This window comes from Chionomys nivalis, chromosome 2 (assembly GCF_950005125.1).
Source record: "Chionomys nivalis chromosome 2, mChiNiv1.1, whole genome shotgun sequence".
Lineage (NCBI taxonomy): Eukaryota > Metazoa > Chordata > Mammalia > Rodentia > Cricetidae > Chionomys > Chionomys nivalis.
The window spans coordinates 33,548,677-33,575,608 of record NC_080087.1 but is presented as its reverse complement, the minus strand read 5'-3'; the positions used below and the strand labels follow the sequence as shown (position 1 = coordinate 33,575,608).

The window sequence follows — 26,932 nt, the reverse complement described above, 5'->3', positions numbered from 1 at the left end:
GCTAGCGAGGATCCCTGGAGCGCCCGGGCCTGGCGGCGCTCTAGCCGCCGCGCGCCGTCTCGATGCTCCCTCGCGTCTAGTCTATTTATTGTCGCGGGGAAGCGGCGGCCGCCCTGTACCCGGAACAACAAAGCACGAAAGACGGAGCCCGAGCCTCGGGGGCTCCTAGCAACGGGCCGGGGCGGGAGTTCCATGGAGACTGGGGAGCGGGCCCGCCTCATCTTCATCCTTGTCCTCCAGCTTTTCCTCCGCGTCCGACGCAACCGGCAGCAGCGCTGCCGCCGCGTCCTCTGCGACCGCCCCGTCTTCCCACGGTAACCACCGTCGGCGATCCGGAGGGGGGAGGGAAGGTTGAGTGGGGAGGCGGGCCCCGGGGCGGCCCGAGAGCGGCCGGCGGGGTGTCTGCGCGCCGGCTGGGCTGCGGTGGGCTGTGCAGGGCGGGGACGCCAGCAGGGGAGCGCCGCGGGCCACGGGCTAGCGAAGAGGACGGGTCGGGCGGCTAGGGCATCCCCCGTAAGGATAACGGGGTGGGGGTGGGGCGCCCCTGCCTGGCCGCGGAAGACCGGCAGGGATGGTCCCCGTCATGGAGCCCGACCCTGGGGGGAAAAGAGGGGCCAGCCAGGCTACTCAGCGAGGGGTCCGATGCTTCGCAGAAAACTTGCGGCGGCCCCTGTGCAGCGACTCGAAGGCTCCCCCAAATAGCGGCGCGGTCGCCTCTTGCTTCTGGCACTTGCCCGGAGGCCCGCTTTATAATAATAGTAGGAACCGAATTAGGCTTCGGGAAAATGGATCTGGAAGGCGGGAAGAGAAAATGAATTGTGACTAGGGTTTGTGCAGGGATGAGAGTGGGGGGGGGGATAATCGCTTCATAATCGCCAGGACCGGTCCTAAAAGTAAATACAATAGGAAATGACTGAAATAGAAAACCCTCCTTTTTGCCGAGCTGTGCATCTGCAGGCTCTGCCAGTGTGCACATTGCATCGAGAGGCAAGCTGCAGCCGGTCCACATCTGTGAGCTCTGTGACTGCATCTGTCACCTGCAGCTGTAGAGCGACACTGGCAGTGACTAGTGTGGACTTGTGTGTTTATGGTTAAGAAGAATGCCTTAGAATTGCGACTTGTTTGTGAAACCATAACAGATTCCCTGAGGTAATTGCAAAGGGGAAATGTAAGAAGGGCACTCAGTTTTCTCGCCGTAATTTGCAGTCTCTTTCCAAGTTTGAGAAAATAGCAGTCCATTCAAATCAAGAAGTGACGTGAAGCACAGTCAGGTTGAAAGAAGTATTTAGGGTTTGGCTATGCCCTGTTAAATATTCATCAGCTTGTGCTTCTCAGCCCTTCGTCACGAAGTACTTGTGCTATGCTTTGTTAAATCATGTTATATGAGGTGTAGTGACACATGCCTGTGATCCCAGCATTTGGGAGGCTGAGGCAGGAGGATTGAGGCCAAGGCCCACTTGGGGTACATAATAATAAGTTCCAGGTCTTCCTGAGCTTTATACCTGTCTCAGAAAACAAAATAAAGCTGAATTTTCCATCGGTAAGGGAAGTGTCTCTGGTACAGGAAAGGTCATGCTCTACAGCAATAACGTTTTTGTGGTCAGTAGGAACAAAGCTCTTCCTACAGAGTTGAAGGTTACTGATGAAAACAACGCTGATATTCATAAAGGCAATGTGTCAACCACGGGTTCACTTTGTCCCTTGCTAAGCCTGGCTTCTCCTAAGCCAAAGGATGTCATCATTACCGCCGGTCCTCTCCTATACTCTGTGCTCCCAAAATGAGTGCCAGAAGCTGTAATCATCTGCTGCTGTGTGTTTTCTTGAAGAAGAACCAGACCGGGTACACTTTTTCAGTCATGTGTTTTCATTTTAAGCGTCTAACCCGGACTTCTGGGTCAGTGTTGTTAGCTGAAGTACTTGTAGGTTTACAAGGAGATGAACAGTTTCTTTTTAAAAGGATTGGAAGTTTGAACATCGGAAAACAAATTAGGTTTTAAAATGCTTGAGATGAAAAAGTCAGGATTTTCGAAGCCATGGTGAGGCCGCTTCTGTGGAGGCTGGTTGAGGATCACCCCACTGGATACTGTGGTACTGAGCTCTGGGGTCTCTTCATGGTGTGTATAAGGAACACCCCCCACCTCAGAACCGCCTTCAGACAGCAGTCCTGTAGAGCTGGACCATTTGCCAAGATCTCTGTTTCCTATGGTCCCCGAATGCAGGTCAGTTCTAGCTTCCTCCTTTGATTAGTTTGGTTTCTGCTTTCTGTGGTATTGGCCCAGACTCTCATGTTCTTACTTTCTCTTTTCCCTTCTGTCCTGATCACAACTGAGTTTTTATACTTTTTGTATTTTTTTTTTCTGCTTCTTAAGGAGTTGAAACCACATGCCCTGGGCTTGTGTATGTTTTTCATTAATGGAACTTTGTTGCGTTTTCATAGGAATCCTTTTATTTGGAGAATTGGAGTGGGCAGGTCTGTGTTCTTTCAGAATAACTGTTAGCTGGAAATCCATTCCAACTCAAAAGATTGTATTGAAATAAACCTTGTGAAAATAATTGTGCTCTTCATCGTAAAAGGTGTTTAGAAGCCCATATGGCACTACTGTTACTATAGACAATCACTTTTTTTAAGGATTAAAAGGTATTATAGATCCTATTGTGTGTTATAAACTAAACCTAGGATTTTTTAACTCTTAGTCTAAAGTGATTTTTAACACCATCTTTTCTTATCATTTTGCATCTGAATATTTGACTAAAACTACATTTTGCAATTTTGAGAGAAGTGCATAAGTGATTTCCATACTTTTTTTTTCAGGTGTGAAATAGTAGGAAAAAATTTTTGTAGGTATAGCTATGAGTAGAACATGCAGAATTTGCTATAAAGTACAACAGATCATGGAACATAACAATATTTTGGAATATGTCATTTCTCATCAGAAATGTGCCATTATTTAAGAGTTAGCAAATTCTCTATAATGTGGTTGAGTGGGCATGAGACTTTCTAAACAAAGGAGGCAGCTGAGTACCTGGTGATTGATTTCTTTCTGTTGCATCATCAACCATGTGATGAAATTATTACTATGAAAAATAAAGCATGAATTGATTTTGAAAGAGTTTAGAGTAGGAAATTTTCGTCAAGTCTCTAGATTAAAACTTTCAGTGTCTCGAGAATCTTAGCTGACATTTGAACTATAAAATTTCATTGAAATTTCTTTCCATTTTATTTCACCTCTTTTTATTGACTGGTGCCACTTCAAGTGTGCTTTTTGTGTAAGTGTAGATGACAGAGAGGTGACAGACATGGGTAACACAGCTGATGTGTATTTGAATTTTGGATATTGTATTACATGCTCATTGGTACCATAATAGTTGATGTGCAGATGTCATCCTGCCTCATAACAAAGCTAGAGGGTCAGCACTATGAATCATCATCATATTGTGTGTTCATATCCTCTATATGTGGATTTTGAAGATTAATCTGTTTACTAGATTGGAGATAACATGTTTACTTCTATTGCACTTTTGGGCTTTCTAGTGGATGAAGGAGAGGTGTTTTGTAGTGCGAGGACTGGAACCCGAGAAGAACCTTTCTGAACCTAGTTTTTTCCCCGTGTAATAACTCTCCAACTTCTCTGTGCAGTGTTGCAAGTTCCAAGCACCCAGAGTGTCAGCCATGACTAGGACTTTGTTTTAACGAGTCCAGGCAATTTAAAGAATGGCTGACTACCACAGCTGGAGTGGTAGATGCAGGGATTGTCGAGGCACCTGGGGTCTTTCCAGACATCTTGACAAATGTGATTTTTGTATTATGATGCATTGTGTTTTTCCTTTAGAAAGCAGTGTGGAGTATGTGTTGTTCTATAGGGTGAAGATTCCAGAAGTATGTCATTAGTCAGATCACATTGGCAACTCTGCTCACCAGGTCTTACTTGTGACTAAATGGTAACAAGATAATTTGTCTTAAATGGCTGGATTTTTGCAAGGAAACAGGGAACTTATTAAATGTTCAAAAATTACATCAAAGCGTTCTCTTGGGCAGTTTAGATCTCTCTTCACATGAGGTCAATGACACTTTAACATGAGCATCCCCTCCTCTGTAGTACAGAAATTTGACTACAGCTCATTGTAACTGTAGTGCTAGCATTAGAAAGAACGCTGAGGTTCTGGGAGATAGCTCAGTGGGGAAAGCCCTTGGCTTGCATGTGGGAGGGCCTGATCCCCAGAATCCACAGGAAGCCAGATGAGGTAGTGTGTCTGTAAGCCTTGCAGTCCTATGGCTGAGAGGGTTGCAGAAACTGAAGACGTGGGCCAGCTAGCTGGCATAGGCGGCAGTGACTCAGAAGAGAGCCTGTCTTAAAAAAGAGGTTGTCCTCTGATCTCCATGTGTAGCATATGCATATCCATACATGCATATCTGTATACGCAAACAGAAGTGTGTTAAGGATAGAATTTTCTCATGACCTGTGATTGACAGTACTAACGGTGTCTAGCAAGAAAGACAACTTCGTATGTAGATTGGCCTGGATGATAGTAAGATTTACTCCCTAGGTAAAGATGTATAGCATCTTAGAAGTAAAACATGAATTAAGTAGATTCTAAGGGGTTAGCCTTCCTTCTGCTTTTAGTTGTAAGGCAGTAACTTGATCAGGATCGGTTCAGTGTTACTGGTATAGCATTTAAAAGAATGGACTATGCCTACCCTGCAGCCACCTGTGTTCAACATCACAGTTCTGCTTTTTGTTAGTGATATGACATCATTTTGAGATGTGTCTTTCACCCCCGAAGCCCCAGTTTCCTTGTCTGCAATATGGAGTTAATGTCTGGAGTACTTAAAGGGTTGCTGTGAGGAATAAGCACTTGAGCAGGTGTTGTGAGCTGCGATGCTACGCAGTGTTTAAGGGAACCATCAGATCGCTCAATTCCTTCCTTTTATTCCGGACTCTCTGTTACATTATTGAAGTTCCTTTTGATCTCAGGCTATTGAGCTCATCTCTGCTGTTAGGTTTTAGTGTGTGTGTTGGCAGGGCGAGGGGCGGGGGTGTGGGACTACTTTTTAAAATCTGTAATTGTCACCCGAGCATCTGGTTATCACTTATGGCAGATGGGCTAAGTAAAGGCAGACCAACAAAGCGTGGTCTGGCTCCGGGTTACAGCTATTGAAATGCTGTTTCCCTGTGGACCAGACTGTTTTGCTATATAGTACTTCTGAATAAAAGGAATAGCCCTGTTGATTCATTAGGGGAATTAGTCTTTCTTTAGAAGACATTCTTTTTACTTGTATACCTTAATTGGTGATAAACTTGAGATTTGTAAGTGCCCATATCAGTCATTTAATTTGAGTTTTCCCTGTCACTATAATGGTTGTGAAATAGTCGCTTTCTTAGAACTTTAGAAGTAGCTGAGGCTGTTGCTCTCTGCCAGTGATTACAGAGACTTTACAACTGAACAACTTTTTTTTCTTTTTTGGTAATGCTCATACCAACATTGAGGCTAATCAGCGAAATAATTTGATAATTTATAGTTAACTATCAAGATAGCTAACTTAAAGTTAAGTCCAAGTCTTTTAGTTTAATTGAACATTTGAAACTATTAAAAAAAAAATGTTAGCTGAGGCTGTTGGAGCATGCCTGTAATCGCAGTATCCAGAAGAAGACTGAGACAGGAGAATCACTGAGTTCTAGCCAGCCAGAGCAAGACCTTGTGTCAAAAAGAGGTTTTGCTTAAAAAAAAAAAAAAAAAAAAAAGAAAGAAAGAGAAGGTATCAGACTCTTGTCCTCTATTTTGTCTAATACCTAAGTCCTGTTTTTTGTTTTTTGTTTTTTTTGGTCAAAGTAATATTTTTGTAAGATACATACTATACCATCATTTAAAGTGTCTTAGCTGATGCTTCAACTCAGTGGTAGTTATTGCCTGACATGTGTGAGGCCGAGTTTAATCCTTAAGACTCTCTGTCTGTCTGTCTGTCTCTCTCTCACACACACACATGCACACACACACAAATAACAATAAACAAGGTGCATAATATTTTAAATATGTAGTGGTGGAGTTCCATATTTCCTTTTTCCATGTTTCAGTTACATTTTACACATGAGATTAGCAAATCTGTTTATATTCAGAGATAAGACTTTTGTTTTCTTGATTAACGGAAGTGAAGTCAGGTTGCTCCTGTTGATTTAGTTGAGCAACTAGATTATTCTGAATCCACCCTGTATTGATCGAATTGTGTTAGCTCTGTTTTCATAGTCTGTTGTAATAAGTGTGGCAGGGCTGCATCCCCGGCACCCAGCCGCCCGCATGGCTAGCTTATGCCCCGAAATAATTACACAGAAACTGTATTCTTTTGAACACTGCCTAGCCCATTAGTTCCAGCCTCTTATTAGCTAGCTCTTACATATTGATCTAACCCATTTCTAATATTTTGTGTAGCACCACGAGCTAGCTTACCAGGAAAGATCTTAACCTGTGTCTGTCTGGAGTGGGAGAATCATGGTGACTCCCTGTCTTGGCTTCTTTCTCCCAGCATCCTGTTCTGTCTACTCCGCCTACCTAATTTTCTGTCCTATTAAAGGGCTAAGACAGTTTCTTTATTTAACCAATGAAATTAACTCCTCCATCATTAGCCGCATGAATGGATCTCAGATATATTGTGGGGGAGGTGAGAAGAAATGATTGTGACTTTTATGCCAAAACCAGACAACACCAGCAAAAACCCATATAGGTTTATAGCGCCTTTAACTTTAGATACTCTGCGGACAGTGTTGGAATACTTCTAAGAGTGCAAGTCCTGAGCCTGGCTTGTTAGCTCTTGCCTTTAATCCAGTGGCGGTAGAGGTAGGTGGATATCTGAGCTTGAGGCCAGGGCTCCATATTGACACCCTGTCTCAGAAAGGAAGGGTGAGTGGCAAGAGAGACTGACTGACTGACTCCAGTATGCCATTGTTGGCTCTTTACAGCAAAACTTGCTGGGTTTGAGCTAGTTCTGACACACCATTAGTGTTTCCCCAGTGTTCTTCCCACCAGACTGTGGACCAGATGTTGCTGTACAGATATGAGGATATAAAGCTAATCTATAACCCAGGCTGCATATATGAAGATGGGTTATGGTTTCTCTGAACCTCAGATAACTCACGGTGAACTGAAGCTTTTGTGGACCAGGACTCACCCCGTTTCTTTGATTTGCCAGACTCTTCTCTGGAGCCCCAGAGCCTTTCTCGCTGTCTTGCTTATAACTGTTGTGTATCTTGTACAGCTCCTTACCTGTGTCCTCAGCAGCCTTGAATTGATCATGGGCTGGCCACAGCCCAGTGTCTTTGCTGTTCATGCTTAAGGAGGCCATGGAAGCACAGCCATGTTAAAGAAGGCTGTCACCAGTTTATAGATCTTCAGCAGATATGGTGTGCTGTTATAAAAGGTACTCTGTTCTGTGGTGTTGTGGAGGTTCGAGGAAAATGATCTATGGCATAGCATATATTGGATGAGCCAGGCATGATGGCTCATGCCTGTAATCACAGCACTTGGGAAGTGGAGGCAGGAGGATTAGGAGTCTAAGGTCATCCTTAGCTGCATAGTGAGTTGAAGTCTCTATATGAGAACATATGCTAAAAACAAAACAAAACAAAAAGTCCATATGAATAATTCTCTCATCTTCTTGGCAGCATGTTGCTACCATGAGTTCCAGTATGGCAGACTTACAGCTCAGCAGTAATTTAAAAACTCAGTGCTGTGCAGACCTACCTGGGCAATGATGAAGGTGTGGTTAGTGATGGACTTTGTATATGATGATGGTTTCATTGTAATGGAACTGAGAACTTCCTGTCACCTAGTGTGTTTACTGTACCTTTTCTATGTTTAGGTATGTTTAGATGCACAAATAATCACCATCCTGTTACCATTGCCTCTAGGATGCAAGGCAGGAATCACACTGTACACATTCATTGTAGGTCTAGGAGTGGTAGGCTTTAGCACACAGGCTAGGTATATCTCAGACATGTCTCTGAGAAGCAGCGAGTGTTTGTGTTAGAAATGTGTGCCTCCATTGTAGCTTTTGGGTTTTTTACTTGTTAAAATTAAAAGAACTTCAGATGACCGAAACCAGTGTCTGTCTGTCTGTCTTGAGGTCAAGGTGAAATCTTGATTTGTATCCCTCACTGGCCTTGAACTGGTGATCCTCTGGGCTCACCAGCTACTGAGATTACACTTGAGGGCCACCATGCTTAGCAGTGGAACTATGTCACTTTGTCTAAATAGAGAAATAAAACTATTATCTCTGAAATGCATAGCATTCTGAAAGAGACTTGACAGGTTGGTCATTCTGTGATGACCAGTTATTATGGAATAGCTTAAGAGATGCCTGAGGGTCCTTGGGTGAAATGAAGAAGGGCGTAATCAGGGCCGGGGGGAAATGAATATTAAAAGTGCAGTATATAAGTGAGAATACCTGCCTCTTGCTTTACTGTTTCTTTTAAATAAGTCTAGATTTTAATTTCTATGATATTTATTGCCACCTTGAATAAAATCTGTTCTTTCCATTTGCCCCCAGTCCTTCAATTATTTAGGTTGTTCCAAAAGTGTTCAACCAAGTTACTGATCCAAGAGCTAAAGACATTTAAATTGAGCCTTTTCTCAAGAGATCTTGAATCTGCAATCTAGTAGACAGAACGCAGACAGATCCCTCCGTTGGCTGAGTACTCTGCTGAGATGGCCTCCAGTTCCGTGGGCTGGCTGCTTAGGATCTCCTTTTAAGACCCTCGTCTCGTTTCCAAAGGTAGTTGAAATTCCTTCCCTGGATCATTCCTCCTCGAGTACCTCTCATCATCTTGTTCATTTCCTAGGTCACTCTTTCTGATTATTTTCGTGGCTGGCCTATTTGTTGTCTACTTTTACCACCAGACTATAACTGCTAAGAGGCTTCCTCCCCTGACCATTGTTCTCTGAGTGAATTCCCACAGGGTTTGGTTGCCTTTAGTTATGTACTAAATGTGTAGCTGGAGTAAGATTTTGTTAGTTGAAGGAACTGGGACAAGCAGAAAGAGATAAGTCATTACAAATGGTATGCTATAAAGTAGAGACTGTAAGGGTGCATTTTAAGTAGATTCAGTTATAAAAGGAAAATTGGAGGTGGGAAGCATGCAGCAGTCCAAGCCGAGTAGATTAGATCCTATTTTGTTTGTCTCGGGGAGCCAAGAGATTTAAAAAAAAAAGTAGGAATGTGGCACAATTAGAAAGATAATTCTGGTAGTTACTTGGTAGATGGACTAGATTTTAGATGTTGCAAACATAGAAGAGTTCTAGTAGGAGGCTCTTGCCATAATGCAGTGCAAAAAAATCCTAAAATAAAATCGCTGCTGTGGACACAGAAAAGAAGCTAGATTCGAAGTTAACTGAACATAAGAGAAAAATGATATGCCAAGGAGCGGTCTGGAGTTCGGTGGGAAGGGGTGTGGGTTTCATCTAGGTTCACTCTAGCCCCGGCTAACCTGGAACTCTGTCTGTAGCTCAAGCTAACCTTAAACTAATGACAGTCCTCCTGCCTCAACCTCCAGAGTGCTGGGATAACATACACAAGTGAACATTCTGACATTTTTAACTGGGATAAATTAATATTGGATAGTAACTCTGTACATAAACACTAGAAGAAGCAAAGTCATTTTTTTCTTATGGGATTGGTGAATTTTGTTTGGGTGAGTTGGTTTAATTTAATAGATATACCTAGTAGGTAGTTGGAAATGTGAAACTAAGTCTATAGTAAGTCAAGATTGACATAGGAGCCAGCCATAAAGTTCATAGATAGCAGCTGGAAGCCTAGAAAGCTCCAGGAAGACTAAGATTTATGACTTTTTTTTTTTTTTTAAAAATATGAAGGAAACAACAACCCCTCTAAGCACACAGAGAGGTTCTCTTTATACAGTTTTAGGGCATTCCAAACTGCCCCAACTATTAGTTTAACTTCTCAGGAGCTACTGTAGACTTCCAGAAGAACGTCTGATTTAAGGAGTAGACAGAGCGATGAAAATACAGTAGCTGACTCTGTAGCCCACCGTGGCCTGGAACTCACCTTGTAGCCCAGGCTGGCCTCAGCTCTAGGCAACCCTCCCTTCTTGCCTCTGGTTTCTGGAATTACAGGAATGAGCCACCCCATCCCTTCTTAATGTTTCAAACGATAGTCTGTACTCAGCGGAAATAGGGACACATGGAAGACCCACTCGAGAATCGGTATCTTAATATTAAATGAGCAGCCCAAGCTTAATTTTCAAATTTAATGCATAAACCTGTATTATATAGAGTTTTCTGGCTTCTGTAGGAACCTAAATAAAGTTTAGCAGAACAATTATTTTAGTCTTTGACAGTCCTGCCCACTTTCCACACACACCTGCTTCTCAACCAAACATTTCATTCCCAGTCAGACCTAGACCTGTCCCAAAGCCAATAGTCATCATGTATTTTGATTTAAAATAGTTTTATTAAGGCTAGAGTTATTTAAATCTGTAGCCAAATCTAGCTTCCCCATACTAATTTTATTGATCAGACACATCAAATTATATGCTTTGTTTTCTGCTTTTAAATTTGAAGACACATGAAGTGTTTTTGTGTTCCAAAGCTTGAAGACAATAATGAATCACCAGAAACCCTTTCCATTTTTGAACATTTCTCTGCTCATAGAAGAGGAAGAAAGGAGATAATTATAGAACGGAAGAATAGTTGAGTCTGAATGCTTACCATGTGCATTCAGTGTAGGCACCACACTCAGCGTTGCCTGTGGCCTCGCACTCTGGGAGGTCGTGTGCCGAGCTTTACACAGGAGGGCACCAGGGCACCTGCCTCGGTACCTTTCCTCCAGTCATGTGGCTCATAGAGATTGCTTTAACTGAGTGATCTGCTGAGCTCTGTGCACCTTGTGTGTGAGAGAGAACAATTAAACGCTATTGAGTGTGTATAGTGCCTTGGGAACCATGCCAAGGCCAGGATACAGAAAAAGAATTAGATTGTATTTCTGAGCAGCCTGCTGTCTACCAAGAAGACATCAAACAGGACAGACTTCACTGGAGAGGCTTCAGTTTGGAAATGTCTGTAACCAGTGCACAATAACATGGTAACAAAACTCAGAGTAAGGATGCTCTGGCTTTGGCTTGTTTCAGACTTCTCAATTACAACTTTTTAAACTTTACTCATAATGATTTTAATTGCTTTTCACATTAGAGTTTCTAGATTTTCGTTTCCAATCCAGACCAAGACCTGCCTGAAAGGTAGATGCTTTGCTGATGATTGGTTCTGTATCTCCTCAGATGTCTCACAACTTTTTGGAGTTCAAAATGGCCCAAGTAAATTGTTACCCATTTTTCCCTCTCCTGGGCAATCTGGCCTTCCTTTCAGTGTTACTAATGACAGTCTTAGCCAGAGCCCCAAAGTCGCCCTCCGGTTGTCCCATTTCTCGTTCTTGTGTCTATCACAAAGCCCTGTTTGCCTTGTCACCCAGTGCCACTCTGGTCAACTCTTCCCTGAACTGCTGACCAGGTTTCCTTACCACTCTCATCTTCTGTCCTCCCATTGCAAAGTGGTAATGGTTTACTTCTTTCCCCACCCTGCTCTGCTAGCTCACCACTGCAGCTGGGACAAATATGAAAATCCTCAACATGGCAAAGATGACAGAATTTGACCCATCCCCGCCTTTCCAGTTTTCTCCCTTTAATCCTTCCCACTCCCCATGCTGGCCCTTCCTCCAGGTCTTAATAGTTTGTGGTCTAAACTTGTTAGTACATTGAACTCATTTTCAGCAGGAGGAATACAGTAAGCAGGCTGATATTTATATATAAGAGCTTTCTGCATAAGGAAAATGAAATATCGATATAAAACAGTTAACTTCAAAGAAATCTAAGTGGTTAGCAGCATTTAAAGAGTTTATCCTCATTAATACTCAGGAAAATCAGCTATTAGGTATTGCTATTTTTTTGTATCTCAAGTTATCAGAAGGTACTATTATTGTCATCTTCATCCCTTTTTTTGTATTATGACTATTTTGCCTGCATGTATGTCTGTGCATCACCCATGTTGCCTGGAACCCACGGAGGTCAGAAGAGGGTGTCAGATCTCCTGGAACTGGAGTTACAGTTACGACCCACCATATAGTGTGGGAGGAACAATGGCCAGTGTTCTTAACCACTGAGCCATGTCTAGACCTTGCCAAAAAATTTTTATAAAATCCCTTCATGACTTTATAAAATAGCACTGTGTATGATGACAACCTTATTTAATATGCTCAGATAAATATATGAATTCAACAGCCTAGATAGACTTAACAGTGATTATGGTTATGGGTGACTTTAACTTTCTTTTTGAGTGTTTCATAAAAAATCAGAAATGGCATGTTTTGTTTATTTAAAAAAATTGTATTGCAGTGTGTGGTGGCATGTGCTTTTAATCCCATCACTTGGGGGGCAGCGGCAGGTGGATCTGTGAGTTTGGCGCCAGCTGGATCTACAAAATGAGTTTCAGGCAGTTAGGGCTATCTACTGAGGCCCTGTCTCAAAAAGGAGTGAAAATACATAAATTCATAGAGATAGAACTTAGGAAAAACAGACAGTGTCTCTTTCCTTTTCTGTTGCCGAGACAGACTACTCTGAAAGCAACCTAAGGGAGACAAGATTTTTTTTTGTTCACAATTCACAGCTACAGGAGCTGATCACAACACATCCATAGCCCAAGACCAGAGACTGAGACGAGTGCTGTGCTCAGCTTCCTTTCTCCTGTTTAAGGAGTCCAGGGTCCAGCCTGGGGATGTTGCCATCCTCAGTGGAACCTCTTTGTTTAACCCAGTCAAGGTAATCCCTCCCATCTAGCCCAGAGGCGCATCTTGTAGGTGATGCTAGGTGCCATCTAGTTGACAATTGAGATTAACTATCACAGAGTTTACTTTAAGTATTAAGAAATATATCTAAGATAAATTTTGTCTGTGCGTAGTAAGGAGTTGTATATCTTTAGGTTGAACCCCCAAATTTAAATTTTTGTTTAATAAAATGTGGATGGCTCTTGGTTCAGCTTATAAAGGTACAAAACCTATATTCTGTAGAAAGCATATTCAAGTTTGAATTTCTTGTCCCTGGCTAGCAATGGTTATAGTAAAATCCACTCCTGGGGCGCAGGGCAGTGGCAGCAAGCCACAGCTCCCAGGAGTCAGCTGCACAGCCAGGGGAATCTCCCAGTAGTGATCTCATCCAGAGAAGGAACAGCATTTAAATCCAACCAGTACCTAAAGATATCATTGACTGGGCATTAAATAAACTTATATTTATGTTGCTTTGGGTGTATTTTCAATAGATAGGTGCCAACAATCCAGAGAATTATTTTTAATAAGAAATAGTCTCTGTAACTCTCTGGAGGTTTTTTTTTTTTTTTTTTTTTAATCACATTTAATCTTCTTTCATTTATATTTATTTATCTGTGTGTGTGCCAACATAGCCATATGAAGTGTGTGGAGGTCAGACAGAAGACAGCTTGCTGGGTCCCAGGAATGGAACTCAGATTGTCTGGCTTGGTGGCAGCAAGAGCCTTTACCTTCTGTGCCATCTCTCCGGCCTTCTCTGTAGAGTATTTAAAAAACAAACAAAAACAATGATAATCATTTTGGTGCAAGTTATCTACATGAATGTTACCTTTTCCCAGTCTTTGGGCTGTTTGTGAGGCAGGTCTCAGTTTGTGTAGCCCAGGTTGTCCCCTACCTGCAATGATCTTCCAGGTGCTGGGTTACAGGTAGTAGTGTTTACATTTAGAATAAGAAAACAGTTAGTAGGAAGAGATGCGCATGCATAGTGAATATTAACTTTGTTTAATGTAATGAGCTGTGTTTGCTTCAGTACTTACTCGGTGTTTTATGTAATACTGGTGACATAGCCTTTGGCCTTTTGTGTGAGTCCAGGCATACTATAAATTCTTTTCTTGCATTGTTGTGCAAAAAAAAAAAACCTTAATCCTGAGTACTGATGCCTGAGGTCTATCTTAAGCTCTTGAGACAAGTACAGGGGTGTCTTCATGATAGAATGTCAGCTAAAGGTCTCGGCTCACCTATGTGACTGTGCTGTGGCCCCAGACTGGTCTTCCTTTTTCCCCTCTGCTGCCCCTCGAACAGGAAGGTGGAGTGAAGGGAGTAATAGGAAGTTTATCCTTGAGGTGATGTATCTAAAATGACAATAGTTCTGGAATTAAATGGAGTTGTCTGTATAATTCCTGAATTTGTCTGTATTATGTCTCCATCTTTTCCACTCATCTTTGAATAGATTTGTGTGGCAATATTTCAGACATTGAGAGCCACCTGGGTGCCAGGAAATATGTTAAACTGGGCTTTGATATGGAAGAATTTGTGTATTAAGTTAGTTCATCAGATACATAACATTCTCTCCTGAATACTTGGGTAAATCTCTAGAAATCATTGTTGATGTCTGGATGATCACTCCAGTATCTCACCTAACAAAATTAACAATAATGCCTTAACATCACCCAAGTCGATTAGATCTGTATAGATCATTGATGCTGCCCTTTAAATATGTTTTATACTGGTTTGTTCGGTCAAAGACCTTTTTACATGGATGCTCCTTGTTACTTTTAATTTTTAGAGTAGACTTTATGTTTTTCAGTGTTGAGTATTTTATTGGTATACTTTAGTGGATTGGCCAAGGAATCAGACTTTTTTAGAGACACAATAAATAGTTTAGGCCTGTGAGTCTTACTCAGAACCACCCACTTTGTGCTGCAGTCACTATGGAAACGTGTGCATGGCTGAGTTCCAGGAAAACTTTTACTAACCAGGTACTGATCCATTGACTATTGTTTGTTGACCCCTGCCTAACCTGTTAGGATCTGGTTCTTTTCATCTGTTACTGTAATGACTCTGAATTTTCTGTCAGCCCTTTCAAAAGCATTCAGTTACCATATTTTACTGTAACTCTGTGGACAGCTTTGGTGCACGCTACTCACTGTGTTCTTCATAGCAATATTTGACCCTCCCTTGGCTGTACATTGGTATCACCAGGTCACAGAAGAGGAGCTGAGGACTTGGAGAGAGCTGCTGACTGACCAGTGTCACAAAACTAGTGCAGGCACCATGACAGCTCCCTCCTCCGCAGCTGATGCTGCATCTCAGAGAATGGGAAGAACATGCTTTTTTCTTTAAGGGGAAATAAGATTTTTTTTTCTTGTTCTCGGGGGACTGTTGACTCTTGGGTAGTGTGGTGGAAAAAGTAAAATGGATGTTTTCCCACCTACTGTTTGGGATAGAGAATACGATGTTGGTCTGGAACTGTGTTAGTTTGTCTGACTTGCGGAACAGGGATCTCTCAGGACTGTGTGGTCCTGTAACGTGGTCTGTTACAGTCTTGCCCTATTTTTGCCACTTCTCAGATTATGTATGCTACTTTTGTGATCCAGTCTTCAAGGCTCCTCCAACATCCACAGCTGCAATGCCAGTCTCTTAGGGTAGCAAGATTCTTCTGTTGTGCAGAAGCAGATTTGTTTAGTTTTACTTTTTTGGTCCTCCATTGTATGTTAGGTTACTTTTGCTTTGTTTTTATGACAGTGTTTATTGTGGCCTCTCAGTTTAAATTCACGTGGAAAATGTGGGGTGGTTGCTGTTGATGAAATTTGTCATCAGAGCCGGGAGGTGGCAGTGTTTTCCACGCCATCCAAGGCTGCAGTTGCTGAAGTAACTGCAGTGAATACCAACCACCAGGCTAGAGAGCCAGAGACCTAGATATAGGTGCTGTATTGTCTAGTCTCTTATATGGGACAGGCTGTGTTGTCCATACAGTCGCTGCACAGGGAAGGCTGTGTTGTCCATACAGTCGCTGCACAGGGAAGGCTGTGTTATTCATACAGTCTCTGCACAGGGGAAGGCTGTGTTGTCCATACAGTCTCTGTACAGGGAAGGCTGTGTTCATACAGTCTCTGCACAGGGAAGGCTGTGTTCATACAGTCTCTACACAGGGAAGGCTGTGTTGTCCTTACATACAGTCTCTACACAGGGAAGGCTGTGTTGTCCTTACATACAGTCTCTGCACAGGGAAGGCTGTGTTGTCCATACAGTCTCTGCACAGGGGAAGGCCCTGTCAGTTTGCACAACAGACTGTATAGACTGCTGGGAACATGGCATTTCAGGAAAACAGGACGGCTGTAATTTTATGTTGTAATGAGAGCGGGGTGGCCGGAAGCTAGCTTAATCCCCAAAATGACCACACAGAGATCGTATTAATTAAATTGCTGCCTGGCCCATTAGCTCTAGCCTCTTATTGGCTAACTCTCACATCTTGATTCAACCCATTTCTAATAATCTGTATGTCACCACAAGGCTGTGGCTTATCGGGAAAGATTCAGCATGTCTGACCTGGCAGCTTCATGGCTGGTGGCTCTCTGCCTGCCTTCTTCCTCCCAGAATTCTGTTCTGTCTTCCTCACCCTCCTAAGGGCTGCCCTATCAAAAGGCTAAGGCAGCTTCTTTATTCAACCAATGAAATCAACACAAATACAGAAGGACCTCCTACACTAATTTTAAACACTTTATTTTGAGATATTTGACAAATCAAACTCAGAGGAGGGGTTTACTTGAAAAATGAGGCAAAATATGTGATCAAGTCATTTTTATAATGTAAGTCCTAGGCAGTGAATATGCAAGTTGTTGATACTTAAAAAGAGAAATAGCTTAATTTTTTTAACAATAACCCTAATATATGCTAATTGATTTAAAAATTCAGATTCAAAGCTGGACAGTGGTGGCGCACACCTTTAATCCCAGCACTCAGGAGGCAGAGGCAGGTGGATCTCTGTGAGTTTGAGACCAACATGGTCTATAAGAGCTAGTTCCAGGACAGGCTTCAAAGCTACAGAGAAACCCTCTCTCAACAAAACATAAATAGGCAAATAAATAAATTCAGATTCAAGACTGGGATATAGCTCAGTTGGTAGATTACAGGTTCAAGTTCATCCTTAGGTACATTAAGGCCAACCTAGGCTACATGAAAGCCTTGCTCAAAAAACAAAAATGAAGTCCAGATTCTACTGAAAAGGAGGGGAGAAATATAATGTGCAAAATCTCTGAAAAAAGAAGTTAACATTCTGACATACAATGTATATATATTTAAATATGTAAGTATATTTACATATGTAAAACCACGTGAACTCCCATCAGGACCCCTTACTAGTTAAATGCTTGTGTGTACAGGTGTCAAAGCCCTTGGTCCCCCTGGATCTGGAGTTACAGATGTTTGGGAGCTTCCTGATGTGAGTGCTGGGAACTGAACTCATGCCCTCTGCAAAGAGCAGCAAGTGCTCTTCACCTTTGAGCCATCCCTACACTAACAAACAACATGAACCTTCATCTAAGTGTTTGTATTTTATACTGTTCACAAAATAGTTGTTGGGCCTGAAGAGATGGCTCAGTGACTAAGTGCACTCACTGCCCCTGCAGAGGACCTGAGTTCAGATCCCAGCACCCCTATGGTGGCTGACAACCATCTGCAATTCCAGGTTGAAGGGATCTAACCTTTGAGGACTCTTCCACACATGTGGCACATACATAAAATATATTTCAAGTCCCTTTTAGATGCGGACAGCTTGTCTGTGTTGTTACCCATTTCTATGTATAAACTTGTTTATTCTTTGCTTGGCTCAGTCACTGCCAATTGACAGCAATTCCACGAGTGCATGCATATATTAAATTTTGATAACTCAAAATAAATAATTCATCCAAGATAAAAAGAGTAACAGAAAATTTTGAATGTTATTAGAATTGACAGGTAATGAAAATATACAACCAATAACCCAGGTAATAGTGGCCTTCGATGTTTATACAAAGTAAAGAGGAGAAATTTAAGCTTAAGTATTTTTCATTGTAAGAAATTAGGAAATGAGTTGAGCAAATCTAGGAGAGAAGATAAGCATGGGCCAAGAAAATCAGGAGAGGGTCAACTCAACCAGAGCAGAAAGACATATGAGCAAGGTGTGAGGGACAGAGAACCACGGGAGAGCCACACAGAGATAGTGGTGAGCGCTGCTGCGGCCAAGGCTTGTAGGGACCAGTAAGAAAGCGGGAAAAATTATGTACACTGGAAATTAAAAAGTAGAAGATACATAATTTTAATTTAGCACAACCACAGAAGACTTCAGTTGTCCTAAAACACTTGTTAACAATACTAGTTTTCAAAATAAATAAAACTAGTTTTCAAGAAATCTCAAGCAAATGACAGGTTCAAATATTTTGAAAATAAGCTCTTTTATATTGTTTTCCAGAGAATTGTAAATAAGAAGAAACTACCCTAATTTTTCTGAGACTTGTTAATCAGTACAGTACAAAAAAGTGTGTGTATATATGTGTGTATACACATATGCTATAATTATAACTATTAAAATTCTACTTATAAATGTGGATACATTAACCTTAAGTCAAGGATTAAAGAGAGCTCAGATGTATACTTGAACAGAAAATGAAAGTCCAAAATTGTAAGAAAAATACAGTGAAATTAAGGTATGGTTGATGAATAGAATTGAATACTGTATGATTGTATAAGTGTTTATTTCTCAGTTTTCTGAGACAGGATCATACTATGTAGCCCAGACTGGCCTCAGACTTGGGGCAGTCCTCCTGTCCTAGCCTTCTAAGTACAGGAATTACCATTATGTGCCACTGTGCCAGTCACATAATTGAATTCTTATATAAAATACTAGTTTTTTATCTTGCACCTGCAAGGATTCAGTAATAACTGGACATTGGGACCACAAAATCTAGCCGTTGAGTGTAATGTACCTGGATTCTTACTGTAACTATAGCAACCTAGAACAGAGGGACAGACCCTTGCTGTAAAAGTTTCTCATGTTTAAGGATTGAAAGTTATTTTAAGATAATATGTTATATCTATTGTGGCATTTTTAGTGACAAGAAGAGACATGATTTGATTCTTGTAATATTTGAAAATTATATTTCTTGCATTTTAGTTTTAAAATTATTTGTGGGAAACAAGTTAGCAGAACATTTAAGTTCAGTGACTTTATTTTGTTTGATTTCCCAGGATGTGATCTTCGTGGTGGAAAACTAAGTCTTTAAACTACCCCAATGGATGCAGACAGTGATGTTGCATTGGACATTTTAATTACAAATGTAGTCTGTGTTTTTAGAACAAGATGCCATTTGAACTTGAGGAAGATTGCTTTGGAGGGAGCAAATGTCATTTATAAGCGTGACGTTGGAGTAAGTATCAGAATCTCCTCGTGTCCTATACAGCCTGATCTGACAGTGCGGGGAATGATAGTATATGGACAGGGATTTGTGAGCACCTTACTCCATGTTAGTTGGAATTGACGCAGCAGGGAGCCCTGTAGAAGTGGCCCTTCTGGAGATAGCCACTCACTCTGAGTCTTAGTGGCTTTATATCCTTGTACGAGTCCTAATTTATATTTATTGCATGCAGATTTCCTGTTCCATTTAGTTCGCTAAGATATTTTTGATAATAAATTGCTAATTCATATTCTAACCTAGATTTAAGAGTTTATGTTTTGTGAAACCTACTACATTTGTGCCTGGTGGTGGTGGCACACGCCTTTATCCCAGCTCTTGGGAGGCAGAGTTAGGTGAATCTCTGAGTTGGAGGCCAGCCTGGTCTACAGATTGAGTTCCAAGACAGCCAGGGATACACAGAGAAACCCTGTCTTGAACCCCCCGCAAAAGAAACTATTACATTTCAAAGTGTTAGTGTTATTAATAAAGAACAAAATCATAATTCGATGTCAGCTTTATAAATGACAGTAGGTGTGCATCTGGCTTTGATAAAAATACATACTGAGAAGTGCAGCCAATAAACATTAGAAGTGTGAGAAATACAAACTAAAACTAAACCAAGATTCCATCTCATCTAATCAAAGTGGCTCTCATAAAGAAAGGAAGGAACAACAAATACTGGTGTTTAGTGACTTTTCTATTGTTAGGAGGCACCATGACCAAAGCAGTTTATAGAAGAAAGAGTTTATTGGAGACTTACAGCTTCAGGGGTTTATGATCCTCATGGTGGTAGGCATGCCAGCAGGTAGCAAGCAGGCATTGGGCTTGAACAGTAGTTGAGAGCCCATTCTTGATCCACAAACATGAGGAAGAGTTGGGGGTCGGGGAGAGACTGACACTGGGAATATCATGGGCTTGTGAACCTCAAAAGCCAGCCCTCAGTGCACACCTCTTCCAACAAGGCTACATCTCCTAACCCTTCCCAAACAGATCCACCAAGTGAGGATCAAGTATTCAAACATGGGGCCTCTGGGCCATTCTCATTCAAACCACCATACCTGGCAAGGATGTGGCCAGAAAAGGTTGGGGGAAGGTAGATTCTTACACACTGCTGAACTGTAAATTGAGGGTCTTCAAAAGTAGCTGTGTTACTGAATCAGTCTAGGTAAAAGAAAATGTGGCATAAATATTCAATGAGTATGTCATTTCTTGGGGAAAGGATGCAATGAAGGTCACCCTATAAAGTAAAATAAGCTAGACTCAGAAAAATAAATATCACATACTTTCTCTAATTTGTGGATTCTGGATTTTCTAATGGATAAACCATACAGGCATAACATACATACATATGTAATACATTAGAAGAAGGACTGGGAAAAGAAAGACTATTTGAAGTGGGAGCAGGGAGAAAGGAAAGAGCATGGATGATGAATATAGTGAGAGTCCATGAAATGCTTATTAATTAAAGTAATTGCCTTCTAAAACCCAGCAGTCTAAAATGACTATACACAAATTTTTAAATGGGGGGCTAAGGAGATCGCTTAGTGGGTAAATCACGTGTTGTACAAAGTTGATGTTAGGATGCCCAGAACCCATGTAAATCTAGAGGCAGTCATGAATGTTGTTCCATGCAGAGAAGGGAGGAGGAGATGAAGTCCCTGGAAGTCCATGGGCAGCCTGCCAGTGAGCAACAGGAGAGACTCTAAGTGGATGCAGGGACTAAAACACACCAAGGTGCACACCTGCACATATACATGAACATACATATCATAGACACTCAACACACACACAAATTTTTTCTTAAGTTAGGAATGTATTTCAAGGCTCAATTTCAGTTCTAAAAACTAAATGCCAGTGTATCCTAACAAGTTCTTGTAACTAGAAACTAAATGTGCATTGGTGTAGGGGTGTTAGATCCCCTGGAAATGGAGCACAGACAGCTGTGAGCTGCCATGTGGGTGCTGGGAATGATCCTTGGTCCTGGCAGAGCAGCCAGTGCTCTACACCAGCTCTCCAGCCCCATCATTTTACTGTTTCTTAGTTGTCTGAAAATTTACAACATATTTTAGTTTGGGTGTTCTCTTGATCTTTGGCAGATTTTAAGTCTTCCTCAGATTGAATTGTGTTCTAGTTTGATCATTTCCATATAATCAAGCAAGGGAAGAATTCTGCAGGAAGATATGTGTACAGACCTTCTTCTTAGGTCTGTTTATACACTTGTAACTCTGTCTTCAGACTTCATTGTGTTCAGTGCTGAACTTGACTTCAGAATGGTGACTTATATAAGCTTAGTGTCACAAGTGGGCATTACACGGGCACATGGGACAGAGCTGTCTGAAGAGTAATGCTTATTTAGATGACTGAATTTTTTTTTTTCTAGAAAGTATTAATGAAGCTTAGAAAACCTAGAATTACAGCTACAATTTGGTCCTCAGGAAAAATTATTTGCACTGGAGCAACAAGGTGAGTACTACCTGGGTAAGCGTTACCCTCTGCTTTGCTCTTCATGGGGAGGACTGGAATCCACAGATACAGTTGATCATGCTTTCAGTGTAGAGTGCATTGTCTGTGCCGCTGATCATCTTTTTCTACTTCATCTGCAGTGAAGAAGAAGCTAAATTTGGTGCCAGACGTTTAGCCCGTAGTCTGCAGAAACTAGGTTTTCAGGTAACATTTTCCAAAAATATGCATACTGCACATGTTCAAGGGTTTAATTTTATAAAGTTAAGTTTAATAGACTAAACAAATCTTGAAAATTTGGTAACCAAATATGGCTCTGTGGGGGTTTGGAAAAGATCCTGGTTTTCCCCTAGTTGCTTTCCCATAGTGACTTGTTTACTTGCAAGTTAATGCTGTTTGAACTCAAGTTTTCCCACCTGTCTCTACCATACACATACATTCATCAGAAAATGTCTCCTGGTCGCTTAAAGAATAGCTGGTCCTTGAAGATGGTGGCCCACCTCTTTAATCCTGAGCACTCGGGAGACAGAGGCAGGTGGATCTCTGTGAGTTTTGAGGCCAGCCTGGTCTACAGAGGGAGTTCCAGGACAGCCAGAACTGTTTCCCAGAGAAACCATGTCAGGATGGTGAGAGAGTCCTATTGATGCAGACGTAGTGGGTGGCACCCTCTGCTGTGTAATGTCACCCGTTGCCCGCTTGTCAAAGTGTAAACAAAATTACTACTTAACAATGTGGCCTTGGTAGGTCATGTTCAAGTGAGTAAATAAAAGAGAAAGATGAGATGTCCTTGAAGAGGTAGTGTTCTCGGCCAGGGCTGTAGAAGAGAGTGGACTGCCAGTGAGGAGCAGTGGCCACTGTGTGTGAGGAAGTGGACTGCCAGTGAGGAGCAGGGAGGGGCCTGTGTGTGAGGAAGTGGACTGCCAGTGAGGAGCAGGGAGGGGCCTGTGTGTGAGGAAGTGGACTGCCAGTGAGGAGCAGGGAGGGGCCACTGCATGAGGAAGTGGCAGAGGATGCTTAAAAGTGTAGCTGTGGTGTGCATCTCGCTTTCTACTGCTCCGTGCAGCACTGGGTGGGATAATAGTTGTCACCTAGAACTATGGTTTGGGGAGGAAATGTTTAACTGAGTGTGTGTGTGTGTGTGTGTGTGTGTGTGTGTGTGTGTGTGTGTGTGTGTATCACAGTGGTAGAGACTTGCCTGAAATGTATAAGGCATTGAGTTTAATCCCCAGTACCTCCCCCACAGAGAGAGACTGAAAAGGAAAAGGAGAAATATTTTTAAAAAGATGACAGTTGAAGAAATTGGTAGGAGTAGCTATTAATGTTGATTAAGAAAATAGTGTTTGGCCGGGCGGTGGTGGCGCACGCCTTTAATCCCAGCACTCGGGAGGCAGAGGCAGGCGGATCTCTGTGAGTTCGAGACCAGCCTGGTCTACAAGAGCTAGTTCCAGGACAGGCTCCAAAACCACAGAGAAACCCTGTCTTGAAGAAAAAAAAAAAAAAAAGAAAAAGAAAATAGTGTTTGCACACAGGGTGTGGTACAGACCTTTAATCCCAGCACTCAGGAGGCAGAGGCAAGTGGATATCTGAGTTTGAGGCCAGCCTGGTCTGCAGAACTAGTTTCAGAACAGGCAGGGTTATACAGAGAGAGAAACCCTGTCTCAAAAAAAAAAAAAAAAAAAAACCAAAAAACATTAAAACAATATTACTTGCAGCTTGAAGTTTCTTTCCCTAGCATAAGCTTACAAGGGTCGAGAAATCTCCACTAGTTAAAGCACCTTTTGACTGGGTCATCACAAGAACTGACATCTGCCTGAGCCCACAGAAATGCCTTTACATTGAATTTAAGAGCCCAGCCTTCACTCTGTATTGAATTCCTTAAGTGACAGCTTTTCCATTCTGACTCTCAAATTCCTTGCTTTTAGCATCTTTCCTTTTCTTGTTTTTTAATATTCCACTTTCAATATTAAGACTAAGTTATACATAAAGTTTAAAAGATGACATATATAGTTTTAATTGTACAAATACCATTTTAAAATGGTGATATTGAGGGTTTTCAATTAGTACAAGTTGCCATAAGTGGCACTTTTTTGTATGTACTTCAAAATAATTTATGGAGTTCTACTTCTCTCCCATAGGTAATTTTTACAGATTTTAAGGTTGTGAATGTTTTGGCAGTTTGTAACATGCCCTTTGAAATTCGTTTGCCAGAATTCACCAAGAACAATAGACCTCATGCCAGGTAGGTCTTTGGAGAACCAAGATAACATACAAACTTTGAAGCTGCCATTGAGTATAAATAACAAAACATAACTATGTTTTTATATAGCTATGAACCTGAACTTCATCCTGCCGTGTGCTATCGGATAAAGTCTCTGAGAGCTACATTACAGATATTTTCAACAGGAAGCATCACAGTGACAGGTAATCTCTGATATGAATCACAATTGCTCTGCACAGACGATAAAAGGGATACCTGTTTTATGATTCACTGATAGGAAGAGCGTGTAATGGGCTTCCTTAGCACTTGGATCTCTGAGTTCCAGGACAGCCAGGCTACACAGAGAAACCCTGTCTCAAAAAACAAAATAAAAACAGTTTCTAATTTGTCTCCTATAGTCACTTCTTTACGCTTCCTAGGAAGTCAGTCCCCTTCTTTAAGCACTGTGGGTTAGTTCTTTCTTATATCTAATCTGTGCTGTGTGTCTTGTGTCTGTGCCTTCATTAGCATCCTAATGAGGCTCATTCTCATTCCCATGTGGTTGTCTTTACCTGCTGCACTCGCAGTGCTGCACCTAGTGCACAGTGTGCTCTCCGCGTCATTTGAATAAGAATATTCTTTAGACTTGTGTGTGCGCACGCACGTGTGCTCATATATAAACATGATATATTGCATTTAAATTACCTAGAAAAAACTATTTTATGAACTCTGGAGATGAGTGAAATATTCCAATACAGTTGACTTTTGTCTGTTATGTTCTCCGTGTTTCATTATCTCTTTTGAACCTTTCAGGAATTGGAAGAGTGGCTTCGCTAGGCATGCATGTCTGGGAAGGCATTAGCTTGCAGGCTGATTTTTAAGTGCACTGTGATGATAAATTATACTTGGATATTGCTTAGGAGTCAAGCTCCCAAAACAAAATTGAGCTAAGATAGAGTCTTTAGTCTTCTTGAATTTTGCTTCTTTGGTTCTTAAGAGAATGAAGACTGAACAGATGAGCTGCAGCTTAGTTCATGCCGTGTGTTTTCCCATCTTCCTGCGGCCTGTCAAACTCAATTGCCAGGCATCCACCTGAGTCTGGTGGTGGTGGACGCCTTTAATCCCAGCATTTGAGAGGTAAAGACAGGCGGATCTCTGTGAGTTCGAGGCCAACCTGGTCTATAGAGCGAGTTCCAGTACACACTCCAAACTACACAGAGAAACCCTATCTCAAAAAACATGTTTAAAAAAAAAAGCGGGGTGGGGGCAGGTAGTGAGGAACAATTTCATTTTTCTCAGACTCCAGGTGCTTCTAAACTTCTGAACCTAGATTTCTGAGTCAGCCCAACGTATAGTTAAGTCTCTTCTAGGAATGGAATAACAGAATGTAAACCTAAAGAAATGTATGTATGCTGGGTATAGTAGCTCACACCTTTAACCAAGGACTCAGGCCGGCAGGTCTTTGTGAGGCCAGCCTTGTCTACATAGTTCCAAGCTTTCCAGCACTACATTGTGAGATTAACATCCCTCCACTCCCACCCCACCCCCAGAGTATACTTATTGAGTTGATAAAAGAAAAGACACTATAACAAATTTAAGAAAATTAACATGGTTAATTACTATGCCTGTGTGTGTGTGATCATTTTTTTAAATGTATAATTATTGAATTGATAGATGATCAGTTAAACACCTTGACAAGCTGAAGACAAGTGACCTGTTTAATTACTATGCCGTGTATACATGTATCTGGAACATCCTATGAAATGGATCGTTCAACAGTGGGTGGGAGAGTCAGAAAGAACGTGTTGCTCAGTCAGTGCGTAGCTAAGTTTTCATGGCTTTTCAAGAGGTCATTATATACTAGTGAAACAAGTTTTGTTCACAAACTGAAGAAACAATTTCTCCTTTTTAGTCTTTTCTTTGATCATTTAAATGATCCAGGATTCCGTGGGTTATAATTACTACATAATTAATTACCACACAACATCGCCTCATCACCTGATGCTTCCCCCAGAACTCTGCTACATTAGATGAGCTCTGAGGGTCCCAGCAGCCACCTCAGTACTAACATGTGAGACTGGAGACTTTCAGACCCTATATGTAAGAGCCGGTGTTTAAGTAGCGGCATTGCGTCACTTGGCTGGGTCCCTCATGGCCTGTGACCCTCAGTTGGAGTCTAATCTGATGACAGTGGCCAACAGGATGGCCTGTATCCAGTCAGTTTGTCCATCATCCTGTACTGATTCCAGTGCCGTTTGTCCTGCTATGTGGCAGATCAGCTTTTCATGCCAGTGCCAAAAAACTAAAGCACATAACTTTGTTTTCTAGGGAAAAAAGTGTTCTCTGGGTTCTTGCTTTGGTTTTCCATAAAGATTTTGTAAGTGCAGTATTTTGACAGTGGCCTGAGCTTCTAAACCAGGTGTTAAGTGGGTTTAACTCTGGGAAGTCAGTTTTCCTAGGGTTCCTCTTCTGGGCTCCTCTCAACCCTTCTTGGTTCTGTTTACAGGGCCGAACGTAAAGGCTGTGGCCACTGCTGTGGAGCAGGTCTACCCATTTGTGTTTGAAAGCAGGAAGGAAATTTTATAACTCACACTTGGTTGGTTAGTCTCTGACTGAGCACCTTGAAACCTGCTGCACATTGGACTCAAAACACAAAGACAACTGGACCAACAGTGACCGAGGGAGTAGACTCCACTCATGGCTACAGTGTAAGCTCCAGTCCCTTTGGGTTTTACGTCAAACTTTGCTGTAATATAAAAAGGAAGTTTACAAGACATGACGTTGCTGCTTTTACAAAAGGACATTCTATTTATTTTCGCAGTAATTCTCATGTCCCCACAGGCAGAGCTGTCACAGTGTGCACTACCTTAAAAAAATTGTTTTATTGTTGTCATTATTTTTCCAGTTTGAGCTAATGTGTTTTATTTGTGAATAGTCTTTTACATTTTTGTATGCTGAATATGGGCACCAAAGAACTTGTAAAAGTTATCTTTTTCAATTGAATGTGCACAAATAAAAGTTTGGAAAAGA

At 41.7% G+C, this 26,932-nt stretch overlaps 1 protein-coding gene across 3 annotated transcripts; it reads left to right on the top strand.

Annotated features, from left to right (window-relative positions):
* On the top strand, positions 1-26,932 carry LOC130867413 (TATA box-binding protein-like 1). 3 transcript variants are annotated; one of them, XM_057759421.1, is made up of 7 exons: positions 1-314; positions 19,146-19,218; positions 21,626-21,708; positions 21,849-21,912; positions 23,841-23,944; positions 24,032-24,126; positions 26,409-26,932. In XM_057759421.1, exons 1-7 carry the CDS (start codon positions 193-195, stop codon positions 26,486-26,488), a joined length of 621 nt encoding a protein of 206 aa, XP_057615404.1. In that variant the 5' UTR covers positions 1-192; the 3' UTR covers positions 26,489-26,932. The 3 variants fall into 3 exon arrangements, with proteins under 3 accessions (XP_057615404.1, XP_057615385.1, XP_057615395.1); XM_057759402.1 differs by having other exon boundaries at positions 12-314; positions 19,040-19,218; XM_057759412.1 differs by lacking the exon at positions 1-314 and adding an exon at positions 8,621-8,761 and having other exon boundaries at positions 19,040-19,218.

Excerpts from the sequence above, each read along its gene's own strand:
- LOC130867413 (XM_057759421.1), top strand. The coding sequence starts at position 193 with ATGGAGACTGGGGAGCGGGCCCGCCTCATCTTCATCCTTGTCCTCCAG. Across the intron at positions 21,913-23,840 it reads TGCAGAAACTAGGTTTTCAG|GTAATTTTTACAGATTTTAA; the intron begins GTAACATTTTCC and ends TCTCTCCCATAG. Across the intron at positions 24,127-26,408 it reads AGGAAGCATCACAGTGACAG|GGCCGAACGTAAAGGCTGTG; the intron begins GTAATCTCTGAT and ends TTCTGTTTACAG.